The 14,964-nt window shown below is 34.5% G+C and overlaps 1 protein-coding gene across 1 annotated transcript in view; it reads left to right on the forward strand.

Moving 5' to 3' along the window:
* RBMS3 (RNA binding motif single stranded interacting protein 3) overlaps positions 1 to 14,964 on the forward strand; it is a 1,116,133-nt gene that overhangs the window by 998,174 nt on the left and 102,995 nt on the right. The window contains exon 9 of the mRNA XM_053714248.1: positions 12,019 to 12,115. Coding sequence (XP_053570223.1) covers positions 12,019 to 12,115 — 97 coding nt within the window. The remainder of the gene's footprint in view (positions 1 to 12,018; positions 12,116 to 14,964) is intronic.

A 14,964-nucleotide genomic window follows, 5' to 3' on the forward strand; every position in this document is an offset into this window, starting at 1 on the left:
AAAAATACATGTATCTAAATTACAAAAAATAATAAACACTAAATTACACAAAATAAAAAAGAAATTATCAAATATTTAAAATAATTACACCTAATCTAATAACCCTATCAAAATAAAAAAGCCCCCCCCAAAATAAAAAAAACCCTAGCCTACACTAAACTGCCAATGGCCCTTAAAATGCCTTTTGAGAAAGAAGAAAAAGAAATAAGCTCTTTTACCTGTAAAAAAATATACAAACAACCTGCCAACAGTAAAACCCACCACCCACAAAACCAACGCCACCACCCACACATCCAATCAGCCAATAGGACTGAGCTTGCATTCTATTGGCTGATTGGAACAGCCAATAGAATGCCAGCTCAATCCTATTGGCTGATTGCATCAGTCAATAGGATTTTTTCTACCTTAATCCTGATTGGCTGATAGAATCCTACCCCCCACAAATAAAAACCTACCTAAAAAGCCAAAGCTCCCCATTGCCCTGAAAAGGGCATTTGGATGGGCATTGACCATTTAGCTCTTTTACATTGCCCAAAGTCCCTAATCTAAAAATAAAAACCACCCAATAAACCCTTAAAAAAACCTAAAACTACCCCCTTGAAGATTAACTTACAGTTTTTGAAGACCGGACATCCATCCTCATCCAGTCGGGAGAAGTCTTCATCCAAGTGGAAAGAAGTCCTCAATGAAGCCGGGAGAAGTCTTCATCCAAGCAGCAAGAAGTCGTCCTCCAGGCGGGCAGAAGTCTTCATCCAGACGGCATCTTCTATCTTCATCATTCCGACGTGGAGCAGCTCCATCTTCAAGACATCAGTGCGGAGCATCCTCTTCTTTCGATGGCTATTGAAGAATGAAGTTTCCTTTAAATGACGTCATCCAAGATGGCGTCCCTTGAATTCCGATTGGCTGATAGAATTCTATCAGCCAATCGTAATTAAAGGTTAAAAAATCCTTTTGGCTGATGCAGTTTTTTACCCTTTAATTCCGATTGGCTGATAGAATTCTATCAACCAATTGGAATTCAAGGAATGCCATCTTGGATGATATCGTTTAAAGGAAACTTCATTCTTCAATAGCCATCGAAAGAAAAGGATGCTCCACGCCGGATGTCTTGAAGATCGAGCCGCTCTGCGTCGGAAGGATGAAGATAGAAGATGCTGTCTGGATATAGACTTCTGCCCGCCTGGAGGACGACTTCTTGCCGCTTGGATGAAGACTTCTCCCGTCTTTGTTGAGGACCTCTTACTAATCAACCTAGTTAAAATAAATACAAACTTAGCTGTGAAATAAAAATAAAACCTAAGATAGCTACAATGTAACTATTAGTTATATTGTAGCTAGCTTAGGGTTTATTTTACAGGTAAGTATCTAGTCTTAAATTATTTAGGTAATAATAGTAATTTTTATTTAGATTTATTTAAATTATATTAAAGTTAGGGGTGTTAGGGTTAGACTTAGGTTTAGGGGTTAATATATTTATTTAGTGTTAGTGATGTGGGAGGCCAGAGGTTTAGGGGTTATCAACTTTAGTATATTGGCGGCGGCGACGTTGGGGGCGGCAGATTAGGGGTTAATAAGTGTAGGTAGGTGGCGGCGACATTGGGGGCAGCAGATTAGGGGTTAATACGTGTAGGTGGGTGGCAGCGAAATTGGGGGCGGAAGATTAGGGGTTAATAACTGTAATGTAGATGGCGGCGATATTGCCCACAAACGCTGTTTTTTTGCAAACCTGTAATAGCAGCGCTATTAAAAGGTGAGCGGTGGAAATAACTTGCAAGTTATTACCGAGCCACTCATAACGCAAAACTCATAATCTGGCCGAGACAAGGCTGTTTTTTAGCTGTAAGCCAGCATTCTACCCATTTCACAATTTTTGAGTCTAGACCAAGGAGATACAGTTTTCTAAATTAGTTTGTTGTATGGGGCATTGTCAAATGCTTTGCTTAAATCTAGATATACAACAACAACAACCGCTCCACCCTGGTCTAATACTTTTGTTGCATAATCAAAAAAGTCAATTAGATTAGTATGACATGATTTCCCTGAAATTAAAGGGGCATTCAACACCAGAAATTGTTGTTGTTTAAAAAGATAGATTATCCCTTTATTACCTTTTCCCCAGTTTTGCATACCCAACACAGTTATAATAATACAATTAGCTAATCTGGCCCTATTTTCTTTATAATAGTTTCTGTAAAATATTTAGCTGACACTCATTGCAAGGATAGTGTACTAATAATAGTAATATATGAATGACAAATACCCACACAACTGGGTACAAATATAGTGTAACAGAGCTTATAAATTATCTGTTAACACAGGCCTACTTCAAGCATTCTATTAATCAATCTTCAGTTCTATGGTTTAGAATTAAACAAGGTAAGGAATATAATAGCTTTAAAATGCCAGTCAAAATGTAATATTAATAATGGAGAATTAAATTGCCCTGTAATATTTCCCTAAACACTACTTTTTATAAAATGCAAGTGTTCAGGGAAATATGGCATAATTATATCAAAGGAGCATGCTGTTAAATCAGGAAGTATTAGCACAATTCATGAAATTGAGAAAAAAAGATATAAAACAATGGGCTTTATGTACAATGCAGCATATGCAATTTCTGCAATGGTGACCGCTGCTTCACTCTCTGCAACTTTTGAGTTGACAAATAGAAATCACCGCTAACACATTCATTTGTTGTGATTGACAGTCCCTTCTCGTTTGAGAGAAGAGGGCGGCATTACACAAACAATAATTTAATGTAAAAAATGTAATGATACCTTTGGACAGTGGACATACAGTGTCTGCTACTCCTTCACCATGAAGCCAGGCAGATAGGTTCTCAAGTCGGGAACCTTGTTCTCACCAGCTTTGTACATGGGGCCCAATGAGTATTTTTTACTTAAACACAATGAAGAGCTAAAAACATTCATTTTAATGCAATAATTCCTCAAACGTACAACATTTAATTAAGTTTTATGATATTTTTTTCCTTCCAAAATAATGATGATCCTTATCAACCATGCACTGAGTCAATATATACTTGAATCATCGTCTTGGCTAATTTGCAACCATTTTAGATTTCCTAAATTTTTCTATTATTACCCTTATAGTTCTTGCTGGTATTTTCAACTGTTTATATATTTTTTCAATGCATTTCTTGATCTGTGTTGATCAAATGCAACCTCTCTCTATTCAGCTATTTTATTTTGTTTGGATCTACCCATGGCTATGTATGACAAAGAAAAACAAGTGAAACGTATCAATACAGTTTATGGCGTTTGAGACCAACTAAAAGGCATATAATTCATAGCAAACGACATGTCATATGGTTTAATTTTAAATTATTCTTTAGGGTTGTCAATACTTTTACAAAAAACATACTATTACTCAATAAAATGTTTTAGTGTTTATGAAATTATTGTGTTAAAGGGTCCATTATGTTTAAGCCCAACATATGATTTATATGTTATGTTTATTTACTTATTTTTTACTTCACTTTGGTTCAACTTCATTAAGGTGATAATACTTCTTGAGTAGATCTATTAAAGAACTTGAAGCAAGGTGAGATTGGAATCCTGTTTTAAATAATGGACAGTTTAACAGTGAGGGGACTTTTAATTTTTGTATGCTATTAGTGGCTTATTTGAAAATTACCGCAATATCCATAGTATTAGGCATATTTAAGCAATGGGAAATGTGCTAGATGCAAAATATAAGAAATTTGCAACTTGGACAGCGTTTTATGTGTCATACAGGTAAAGGACATTTCTATTAACATTTTTTAGTTATATTTTCTTTATATAAAGATATTAATTATGACTGAGATTTAATTAAAATATATTAACAGAATATTCTCAGTTTATAAGTAGCAGAACTCAGACCAATAGATAACTTCGGAGGAAACAAAACCGTTACATGTTACTAATCATAAAAAATATTGAAGCAGAGGCTATACAAATAGGTAAGAAGTTACTATAAAAGGGTAAATTATTATTCTATGCAGTAGGTGAGGAAGAGCAAAGAAATTTAAAAGCAGTTGCTGATAAATGATACATTAGCCGCACACATGAATATAGGCCAGGTAAATAAATCATGGGCAATTAACAACTATAAAGGGCTTGCAGTTGAACATAACAGTAACAGTTTAGCAGACTAAGGGGGTGATCCATCAAGCTACATATCAGTATCACAAAACAGCTCCTATCTAAGTAACTAGAGCCTGATAAATCAGCGGGAGTGGCAGCTCTGTCCACAAAAACCTTGTGAACCGCAGGTGTCTGATAATAATCCCTCAGTGTATAGATTAATATATTTGTTTTTAAGAACTTTTTTAACAATGTGGAAATAACCAATCATGATGGTATTAAAAATACACATTCCATTTAGGGACTGATCTTTAGTGGTGAGATTTTACATATCTGTGGGTGGTAGATTGTTATGGACATGCTCAACAGAACACACACAATGTAATTAGGCCTTCTGGGTAGACCACAGTCCTAGCTGATGTGTAAAAGGGCTTGAATAAATGGGTATCATTATTGGGATCCCTAGAGAAACATACAGACACACAAAAAACACACATACAAGTGCTGACATTCCAAGCTTACTGAGTAATTAAGCTAACAAGCCTATGATAATCTACCAAAATATTTGTTTTTATTTAATGGCCTATATTTGTTTACTAGCATAACTGACCTAAATATTAAAAATAAAACAAGAGAAAAATCACAATTACAATGGAATAGGCAATGTTGAATTTATTTGCCAGAGTAATTAAAACAAGTTACATTTTCATTCTTGCATCTAAGGGATTCTTTATAAAATTATTATTATCATTATTATTTTAAATACAGATGTTCCTGTGCTGACAAACATACTTTATGTTTGTGTGGAAACACTGTCCATCAATAGAGTTGTTGGAATTTTTCTTTGCAGTCAATGAGCTTCGAACTCACAGATGAGTTGAGCACTAACAAGCACTTTCGGTTAGTTTATAAATGAATACCTTTAACTATACCTTTTTCAAACAATAAAAAATAATATTCTACAAGTTTTAACCTCTTAAGGACATATGACGGAATTTTTCCGTCATAAAACAATTGAGCAAACTGAAAGCTGTGTCCTTAAAGGGTTAAATTGCACATATGCAAAGCAAAAAATAAAAAAAGGTTTCAGCCCAAATTAAGGTTAAGAAAACCTGGCAACCAAAAGATTTGCAATAGGAAACCCATTTTGCTGGCAGTGGGAAACATCAGATTTATTAAAAATGTTTTGATAAACTGCTCTTATGCTGACTTTGTTAAAAAAATATTCATAATATTTTTGTTTTCAGCATTCCTAAACTAAAATATATAATATATGAAAAATGTTAATCCATGCTAAATTAATCTGTTATGTGTTATAAGAGTATTCACACTTCTCCAAAGAATGCTTACATTTATATTTTTATATATTATTTAAATAACACTAGATTCTTCAGTAATTAAAACTGTTGTATGCATATCATAATAAGTACTCAGGGATGCATACAACCTACAATAACCTTTCCTAATACCAGCTCCTCCCCTCCATTGCTATCCACCATGAACCTCCTTAGAATACAAGCCTAAATGCCCAACTGCTTGCAGATTACCTTCACAAGAGCTGACTACAACAGTGTGACTCTAAGCAGGGCCCTCTACCCATTTGATCCCAATAATTGCTACCTTGTATACCGCCTATGTTTATAGTGCTGCGGAATCTGTTGACGCTCTACAAATAACCGATAATTATTTATATATATATATATATATATATATATATATACATACATACACATATACACATATATACATATAGATATATATTTTATCAATCTATCTATCTATAGATACAGAATATACATTTCTTTAGCTTTAGTGCACTAGGCCTAGCGCACCTTCGGGTTAGTTCGCAAGCAAAAGCCAGAACAGGCTTTTGTAACATGCCCCATTGAAGTCTACATAGAGAGGTTCTCCCCATATTTTAGTGTGCTTCAGGCTTTTTACTTTTAACTTGTCATATGAGTGCTAATATTTTTGTGCTCCACTTGTAATCTAGATCTCTGTTGACTATCCTTAAATCAACATTCTACCGACTTTGCAAATCTTGAGTCAAGACTAAGAAATGTATTAAAGGGACATTATACACTATTTTTTTCTTGGCATAAATGTTTTTTAGATAATCTATTTATATAGCCTATAAATAACATTGCTCTAATTTTTAGACTCCTAACCAAGCCCCAACGTTTTATGAGAATACCGTCAGCTACCTACTCCAGCTTGCTCCTGTTTGTATAAATGGTCTTTCCATATGCAAAAGAAGGGGGAGGGGGGTCTTATTTCCCACTTGCAGTGGGCTTTCCATTTACCTTTTCAACAAAGCTAAACTGAGAGCTTCTAAGTAAGTTTTTAAACAGTTTTATACTGGATTTTTATATCAGTATCTGTGCATCTTATTCTTTACAGTAGTGTATATTACATGCAGTTATATGAAAATGAGTCTATACTGTCTCTTTAATTACTTTGTTATGTGGGACAGTGTCAAATGCTTTGCTGAATTCTAGATAAAATGAATCTATATCTATTGTTCCACCCTTGTCTAACATCTTGATCACACAGTCAAAGAAGTCAATTACTATAGTTAAACATGGTCTTCCAAAATTTTACTTTATTCAATATTCCTTTCAATTTCTCCCCTATTTGAAAATTGTATAACTTATTCAAGTGATATACTTTCCAGCCTATAGCTAAATTTTTCCTCTGTTTGTTCTTTTATTATTTTCTAATGATTATGTGATGGTATTATATGTTGGAGTCAGATGATACTACCTTTCGGCTAGATTAGAGTTTTGCGGTAAGACCGGCTCGGTACTAACTTGCAAGTTATTTCCAATGCTCACCTCCTTATAGCGCTGCTATTATAGGTTTTCATAAACCCGGCGTTACTATCATTAACTAAATAATTCCTATTTAAAACTAAATATTTACCTGTACAATAAACCCTAAGCTAGCTACAATATAACTAATAGTTATATTGTAGCTAGCTTAGGTTTTATTTTTATTTCACAGGTAAGTTTGTATTTATTTTAACTAGGTAGACTAGTTACTAAATAAACTTAACTACCTAGTTAAAAAAATACAAATTTACCTGTAAAATAAAACCTACACCTAACCTTACACTACAATTAAATACATTACATTAATTAAATACAATTAACTAAATTACAAAAAAAACCCCACTAAATTACACAAAATAAAAAAGAAATGATCAAATATTTAAACTAATTACACCTAATCTAATAGCCCTATCTAAATAAAAAAAGCCCCACCAAAATAAAAAAAAACCTGGCCTAAAAAAATAATACAAACAACCCCCCAACAGTAAAACCCACCACCCACACAACCAAACCCCCAAATAAAATCCTATCTAAAAAAACCTAAGCTCCCCATTGCCCCGAAAAGGGCATTTGTATGGGCATTGCCCTTAAAAGGGCATTTAGCTCTTTTTCTGCCCAAACCCTAAGCTAAAAATAAAACTCACCCAATAAACCCTTAAAAAAAACCTAACACTAACCCCTGAAGACCCACTTACAGTTTTTGAAGACCGGACATACATCCTCAACGAAGCCAGGAGAAGTCTTTATCCAAGCGGCAAGAAGTCCTCAAGGAAGCCGGAAGAAGTCTTCATCCAAGCAGCAAGAAGTGGTCCTCCAGACGGGCAGAAGTCTTCATCCAGACGGCATCTTCTATCTTCATCCTTCCGATGTGGAGCGGCTCCATCTTCAAGACATCGTGGAGCATCCTCTTCTTTCGATGGTCGCTGAAGAATGAAGGTTCCTTTAAATGACGTCATCCAAGATGCTGTCCCTTGAATTCCGATTGGCTGATAAACCTCTATTAGCCAATCAGAATTAAAGGTGAAAAAATCATATTGGCTGATGCAATCAGTCAATAGGATTGAGCTTCAATCCTATTGGCTGATCCAATCAGCCAATAGGATTGAGCTTGCATTCTATTGGCTGTTCCAATCAGCCAATCAGAATTCAAGGGACGCCATCTTGGATGACGTAATTTAAAGGAGAATTCATTCTGGAAAAGCCGTGGAAAGAAGAGGATGCTCAGCGCTGGAGGTCTTGAAGATGGAGCCGCTCCACATCAGAAGGATGAAGACATTAGTGTGGTTTATACCTAATATCATATGCTCATCCTTGACTCTGTTTGCAATGGGTAGTGAGAAACCTGTACTGCTTTGTTCATATACTATTAACTGATGACGCTTTATCGATTTAAAATTAAACGCTATACACTTAACCCGTACACTTGTATTTAATGACGAAATAGTCTGAGGTGTATTGTATGGAATGTTATCAAACGCAAGCACAGCATCAGCAATTTAATATATTACCAGCAGTAATGCTGACTCTGTTTGTAATGAGCAGTGAGAAACCAGTACCGCTTTGTTCATACACTATTAATGGATGACGCTTTATCAATTTAAACTCAAACGCTATATATTTAACCTGCACACTTGTATTTAACGACATAATATTCAGAGGTGTATTGTATGGTATGTTATCAAATGCAAGCACAGCATCAGTACTTTAATATATCATCAGCAGTAACACTGAATAACCTATGTATGGCTCAGTAATCATTAGCATCTGACTAGCGAAGATCTTATATTATCAGTACAAACCAAGCTGAACAGAGAGTTCACAAAACAACTCCGCTCTTGGACGAGTGGTAAAAGGCATGCCTATTTAACGTCCTGTTACACGCCAGAATATTGGAATAGATGTGGGTGTACTATGTAATTTAAGTATAAGCACTGGTAACTAATGATATAAGCAACGGTAACCTATGTATGGATCAGTAGTCACTAGCACCAAAGAAGTCAAGACCTGAATACCATTATTACAATTCTAGCTTAACAAAGAGTTTACAGCACATTCTGCTCTTGGCAGAGTGGTACAAGGCACCTCTATTTAACGTTCAGTTATATGCTAGAATATTGATACAGATGTGGGTATACTATGTAACTCTAGTATAAGTCATGGCAACTAACATAATCTACTTTTTACTACCAATAACCTATATTTACTAGCATCATCTATTTGCCACTCGGTAGCTAAGACGATTACTAATTACATTGTATTATACATACCCAATATACTCTAGGACTTTAACATATGAGATTGATAATTAATTCAGTCCAAGTATTATAACAGCAGCAAGTAGAAACAATTAACTCAGCCCTCAGTATCAACATTATTTGAGTATTCAGTTACAAATAACGCTGTAAGGTTCTAGTTCACTACAAGCATCCAGTAGATAATACATGCAGTTATTTAACACCAATCACTGAACCATTCACTGGACATAGATTAACAATGGATGATATTGATATAGTCATTTTATATCTATTTAGGTCTCAGTACCAGTCTTATCTTAACTTCACTTGTGACTAGGAGTGGTTATAGCGGGTCTAATTTCTAACACTAGCTGTATACCAGTCTAATCTTTGTCTGTGTATCATTAATTTATTACTTGGTACATAGTAGTGGCCACATACTCCAGATTTCTACTCACAATTGATATCAATAAATTGATAGCACTAGCAAAGATACACTTAGCAACACACAATCTGGATGACACTCAGATGCACACTTTGATTACCCTGCAACTGAACTAGTATAAACACAACGTTAGGTACCTAAGAGTGTTTTTAGTTATTTTTCCTAATTTTATTATAACCCAATAAATGTTATGTTTTAATATTTTTGCTTCTTCCATCTTTTTGGTCAATCTTCAATGGTTAGTTAGTGATAAGTTATTCTTATTACACATTTACTCATTGTGACCCCAGAGTGCTATAACAAGTGTATTCTTTTTTTCTCTCAAACTGTTCTAATTAAATTAACACACAGCACCCACTCCGGGCCGAATTTAGAGGCTATATCATGGATACAGGGTCCAGTTAATCATAGGAGTGCCATTGGTATTTTTCTATTGTAGGGTTTTATTTTTAGCTTAGGGTTTGGGCAGAAAAAGAGCTAAATGCCCTTTTAAGGGCAATGCCCATACAAATGCCCTTTTCAGGGCAATGGGGAGCTTAGTTTTTTAGATAGGATTTTATTTGGGGGGTTTGGTTGTGTGGGTGGTGGGTTTTACTGTTGGGTTGTTGTTTGTATTATTTTTTTTACAGGTAAAAGAGCTGATTTCTTTGGGGCAATGCCCCGCAAAAGTCCCTTTTAAGGGCCATTGGTAGTTTATTGTAGGCTAGGGTTTTTTTTTTTATTTGGGGGGGGGGCCATTTTTATTTTGATAGGGCTATTAGATTAGGTGTAATTAGTTTAAATATTTGATAATTTCTTTTTTATTTTGTGTAATTTAGTGTTTGTTTTTTAATTTAGTTAATTGTATTTAATTAATGTAATTTATTTAATTGTAGTGTAAGGTTAGGTATTAGTGTAACTCAGGTTAATTTTTATATTACAGGTAAATTTGTATTTATTTTAACTATGTAGCTAGTAAATAGTTAATAGCTATTTACTAACTAGTCTACCTAGTTAAAATAAATACAAACTTACCTGTGAATTTGTGAAATAAAAATAAAACCTAAGCTATATACAATATAACTATTAGTAATATTGTAGCAGGCTAAGGGTTTATTTTACAGGTAAGTATTTAGTTTTAAATAGGAATTATTTAGTTAATGATAGTAATTTTTATTTAGATTTATTTTAATTCTATTAAAGTTAGGGGTGTTAGGGTTAGACTTAGGGTTAGGTTTAGGGGTGAATAACTTTAGTATAGTGGCGGCGATGTTAGGGACAGCAGATTAGGGGTTAATAACAGTAATATAGGTTGCAGTGATGTTAGGGACAGCAGATTAGGGGTTAATAATATTTAACTAGTGTTTGCTAGTTAAGCCATAACTACTGACTTTCAGTTTACGGTACGGATCTTGACGGTATAGGCTGTACTGCTCATTTTTTGTCCTGACAGGCAAACTCGTAATACTGGCATTGTGGAAGTCCCATTGAAAAAGGACTTTTTGAAAGCTGCGGTAGTTACGTTGCGGCCAAAAAAGTGTGCGGGACAGATATACCTACAAAACTCGTAATACCAGTGGTAGTGAAAAAGAGCCATAACAATGCTTTTTCACTCATTCCGCAAAACTCGTAATCTAGCCGTTTATTTTCTTTTACATTTTGTAAAATTTTGCTTGGGATTAAAATCAAGGAAATTATTTTAATGTATCCCATTTGATACACTGCTATGCTGTGGTAATTCTTATTAAGGGCTAAAATACAAGTGGAGCGCAAACATAAGGGGTTTATCGCAAGGTTTTACGCTCATTTGACATAGCGCTCGTATTACAAGTTGAAAATAAATGCGAACGTGTGAGCGAATTCTTGATTTACACTAGAATGATTAACGTTACTTCAGAGAACTGGTTAACTGTTTCTCAAAACATAAAAGTTGCAGTAAACACATCATAAATACATTACAAAGTACAGTTACACTCATATTAACACCATCACATGTGCTATAAAAAATAGGCAGGCAAAGGTTTTTAACATTGAGATACATACATATACATATCCAAAGATATCAGACTGATGTTTACGGACGGCCACTCCTCATCTTATCTGCAATTTCAGTTTCTCCTTTTTGAAACTTCTTCAGCCAATGCCTAACATTGCTAATGTCCCCTACAATGTCCCCATACCATTATTATATTCTGCTGTACTCTGTGTTGACTTTCTAGTTAACAGCTATTTGTGCATGTTAAAACTCAAACCTTTTATTCATTTTGTACCAATGAAGAAATCTAATGTTTCAGCATTCACAATTTAAGCTAAAGTTATTACAATTTGTAATTTTTCTCTGATATCTCTATTTGGCTCTTTTTATGATTTCATTTTAATATTATGTCATATTGACTGGAAAGTGCAAAATAAATATAGAGAATGTTTGTTTTCTGTTTCAGATTTTATTCTTCCCCGTATAATATTGCAACAAACCGAATGATTCCACAGACATCTATTACACCATTTATTGCTGCTTCCCCTGTATCTACTTATCAGGTACATTTATAATGTCATAGTCTGTTTAAAAAAAAACACTGTGTATTTGTACTGAGCAATTTACATGATCTATGTTTGAAAAATACAGCCCCATGGAGATAATAGTATATATCTAAATATTTATATCTACCCATCTGTCTCTCTATAATTGTTGAATATAAAATATATGTCTTACATAAGTAATAATACATCTGATCTTGGTGTACTGTATAATATGAGAAAAATAAATAATTACCAAATCGTATAAGTCAAATTATTTGTCTGGATTAATGAAGAGGTGTGAAGCAGTTAGGCCAGTGTCGAAGACTGCCTTGTTTGGGAGGAAGCAAATTCTGAAAGGTTTATGTTTTATGTAATGATGCTATCCAACTCCTATACTCTCCTATTGCTTTATTTTTTTTATTTGTTATTTTTAATTACAAATCAATGATTTGTGGACTGCTGGGGGTGCATAATACCTTCATGTTTCCCTGAACTCCGGTTGTTAGAAATATATAAGACCATTACAGGTTTCTTTCTATACAAACCGGGCTGTTATTGAAAAAAGGGCAATGCTCCAATTTTAGAACAATTCTTTAAATTTCTGGACAACTGACAATAAAGATAAAGGAAACAGGAGACAGGGAGAAAGAACAACTAAAGAGAAGAGGTAGGGAAAGTGAGAAAGTAGTGATTCTACAGCATGGGATAGAATAGCATAGACACTAGAAAAAAAGAAATGTGAGCAAATGAGAGCTGGATTCTCTAAAGTTTATTGAAATAGAGGGAGAATAAGGGGAGATATTTAAAATTCAAAAGCGTAGATGGATAAGGCATAAGTATATGGAAAAGAATGAAGAAAAAGAGATATATAGAGAATGTAGTCAAAGTAGCGGGATAGACAGTTACAGCAAATATAGAAATCCCATAAAGGGAAGAGATCGCAATGAAGGAATATAACATGTTAATACACAAAAAGGGTAATACTAAAGCTGAAGTCATCCATTAAATCCATTTACAATGTGATTCATATTTTCTGCATATTTTTATGTATTATTGTTGTATTAGTTACAAAAATGTAATCTAAATTTGATGTAGATTTTGGTTGCACTGATTTTTTCAACCTTTAATAAATGATAATATAGATTACTAGGTTCACTAATATGTTTGATTTATTACTTGTTCTTTTTAGTCATAGAAATAGACTACTTAGCAATACTTGACATTATTAAAATTGGTATTTAAATGTTTCTACATAACAAATTAACGGCTAGATTACGAGTTTTGTCGGTAAGGCTGTGCGGTGCTAACGAGCAGTTTATGCTCACCGCTCACTTACAGACAACACTGGTATTACGTGTTTTTACAAACCGTTAGCCACAGAAAAGTGAGCAGAGAGCAACATTTTGCTCCACATCTCACCTCAATACCAGCACTGCTTACTTTAGCGGTGAGCTGGCTAAACATGCTAGTGCACGATTTCCCCATAGGAATCAATGGGGGAGAACCGGCTGAAAAAAAACCTAACACCTGCAAAAAAGCAGCGTTCAGCTTCTAACGCAGCCCCATTGATTCCTATGGGGAAATAAAAGTTATGTCGACACCTAACACCCTAACATGAACCCCGAGTCTAAACACCCCTAATCTTACACTTATTAACCCCTAATCTGCTGTCCCCGCTATCGCTGACACCTACATTATATATTATTAACCCCTAATCTGGCGCTCCAGACACCGCCGCCACCTACATTATAGTTATTAACCCCTAATCTGCTGCCCTCAACATTGCTGACACCTACATTTTATTTATTAACCCAGACTCTGCCACCCCCAATGTTGCCGCCACTATATTAAAGTTCTTAACCCCTAAACCTAAGTCTAACCCTAACCCTAACACCCCCCTAACTTAAATATAATTTAAATAAATCTAAATAAATAACTACAATTAACTAAATTATTCCTATTTAAAACTAAATACTTACCTATAAAATAAACCCTAAGGTAGCTACAATATAACTAATAGTTACATTGTAGCTAGCTTAGGATTTATTTTTATTTTACAGTCAACTTTGTATTTATTTTAACTAGGTAGAATAGTTATTAAATAGTTATTAACTATTTAATAGCTACCTAGTTAAAATAAAGACAAATTTACCTGTAAAATAAAACCTAACCTAAGTTACAATTACACCTTACACTACACTATAATTAAATTAATTCCCTAAATTAACTACAATTAAAAACGATTAAATACAATTATCTAAAGTATGAAAAAAACCACTAAATTACAGAAAATAATAAAATAATTACAGGTTTTTTAAACTAATTACACCTAATCTAATCCCCCCAATAAAATAAAAAAGCCCCACCAAAATAATAAAAATCCCTACCCTATACTAAATTAAAAATAGCCCTTAAAAGGGCCTTTTGCGGAGCATTGTTCTAATCAGCCAATAGGATTGAAGTTCAATCCTATTGGCTGATTGCATCAGCCAATAGGATTTTTTCTACCTTAATTCCGATTGGCTGATAGAATTCTATCAGCCAATCGGAATTGAAGGGACGCCATCTTGGATGACGTCATTTAAAGGAACCTTCATTCAGTCGTCGGATCAAGAAGGAAGAGGATGCTCCGTGTCGGATGTCTTGAAGATGGACCCGCTCCATGCCGGATGGATGAATATACAAGATGCCGTCTGGATGAAGACTTCTGCCCATCTGGAGGACCTCTTCTTCCCTGCTTGGATGAAGACTTCTGCCCGTCTGGAGGACCACTTTGCCCGGCTTCGTTGAGGACTTCGGCCCGGTTGGGTGAAGACTTCTCATGGTAGGGTGATCTTCAAGGAGTTAGTGTTAGGTTTTATTAAGGG

Source organism: Bombina bombina, chromosome 5 (assembly GCF_027579735.1).
Source record: "Bombina bombina isolate aBomBom1 chromosome 5, aBomBom1.pri, whole genome shotgun sequence".
NCBI lineage: Eukaryota > Metazoa > Chordata > Amphibia > Anura > Bombinatoridae > Bombina > Bombina bombina.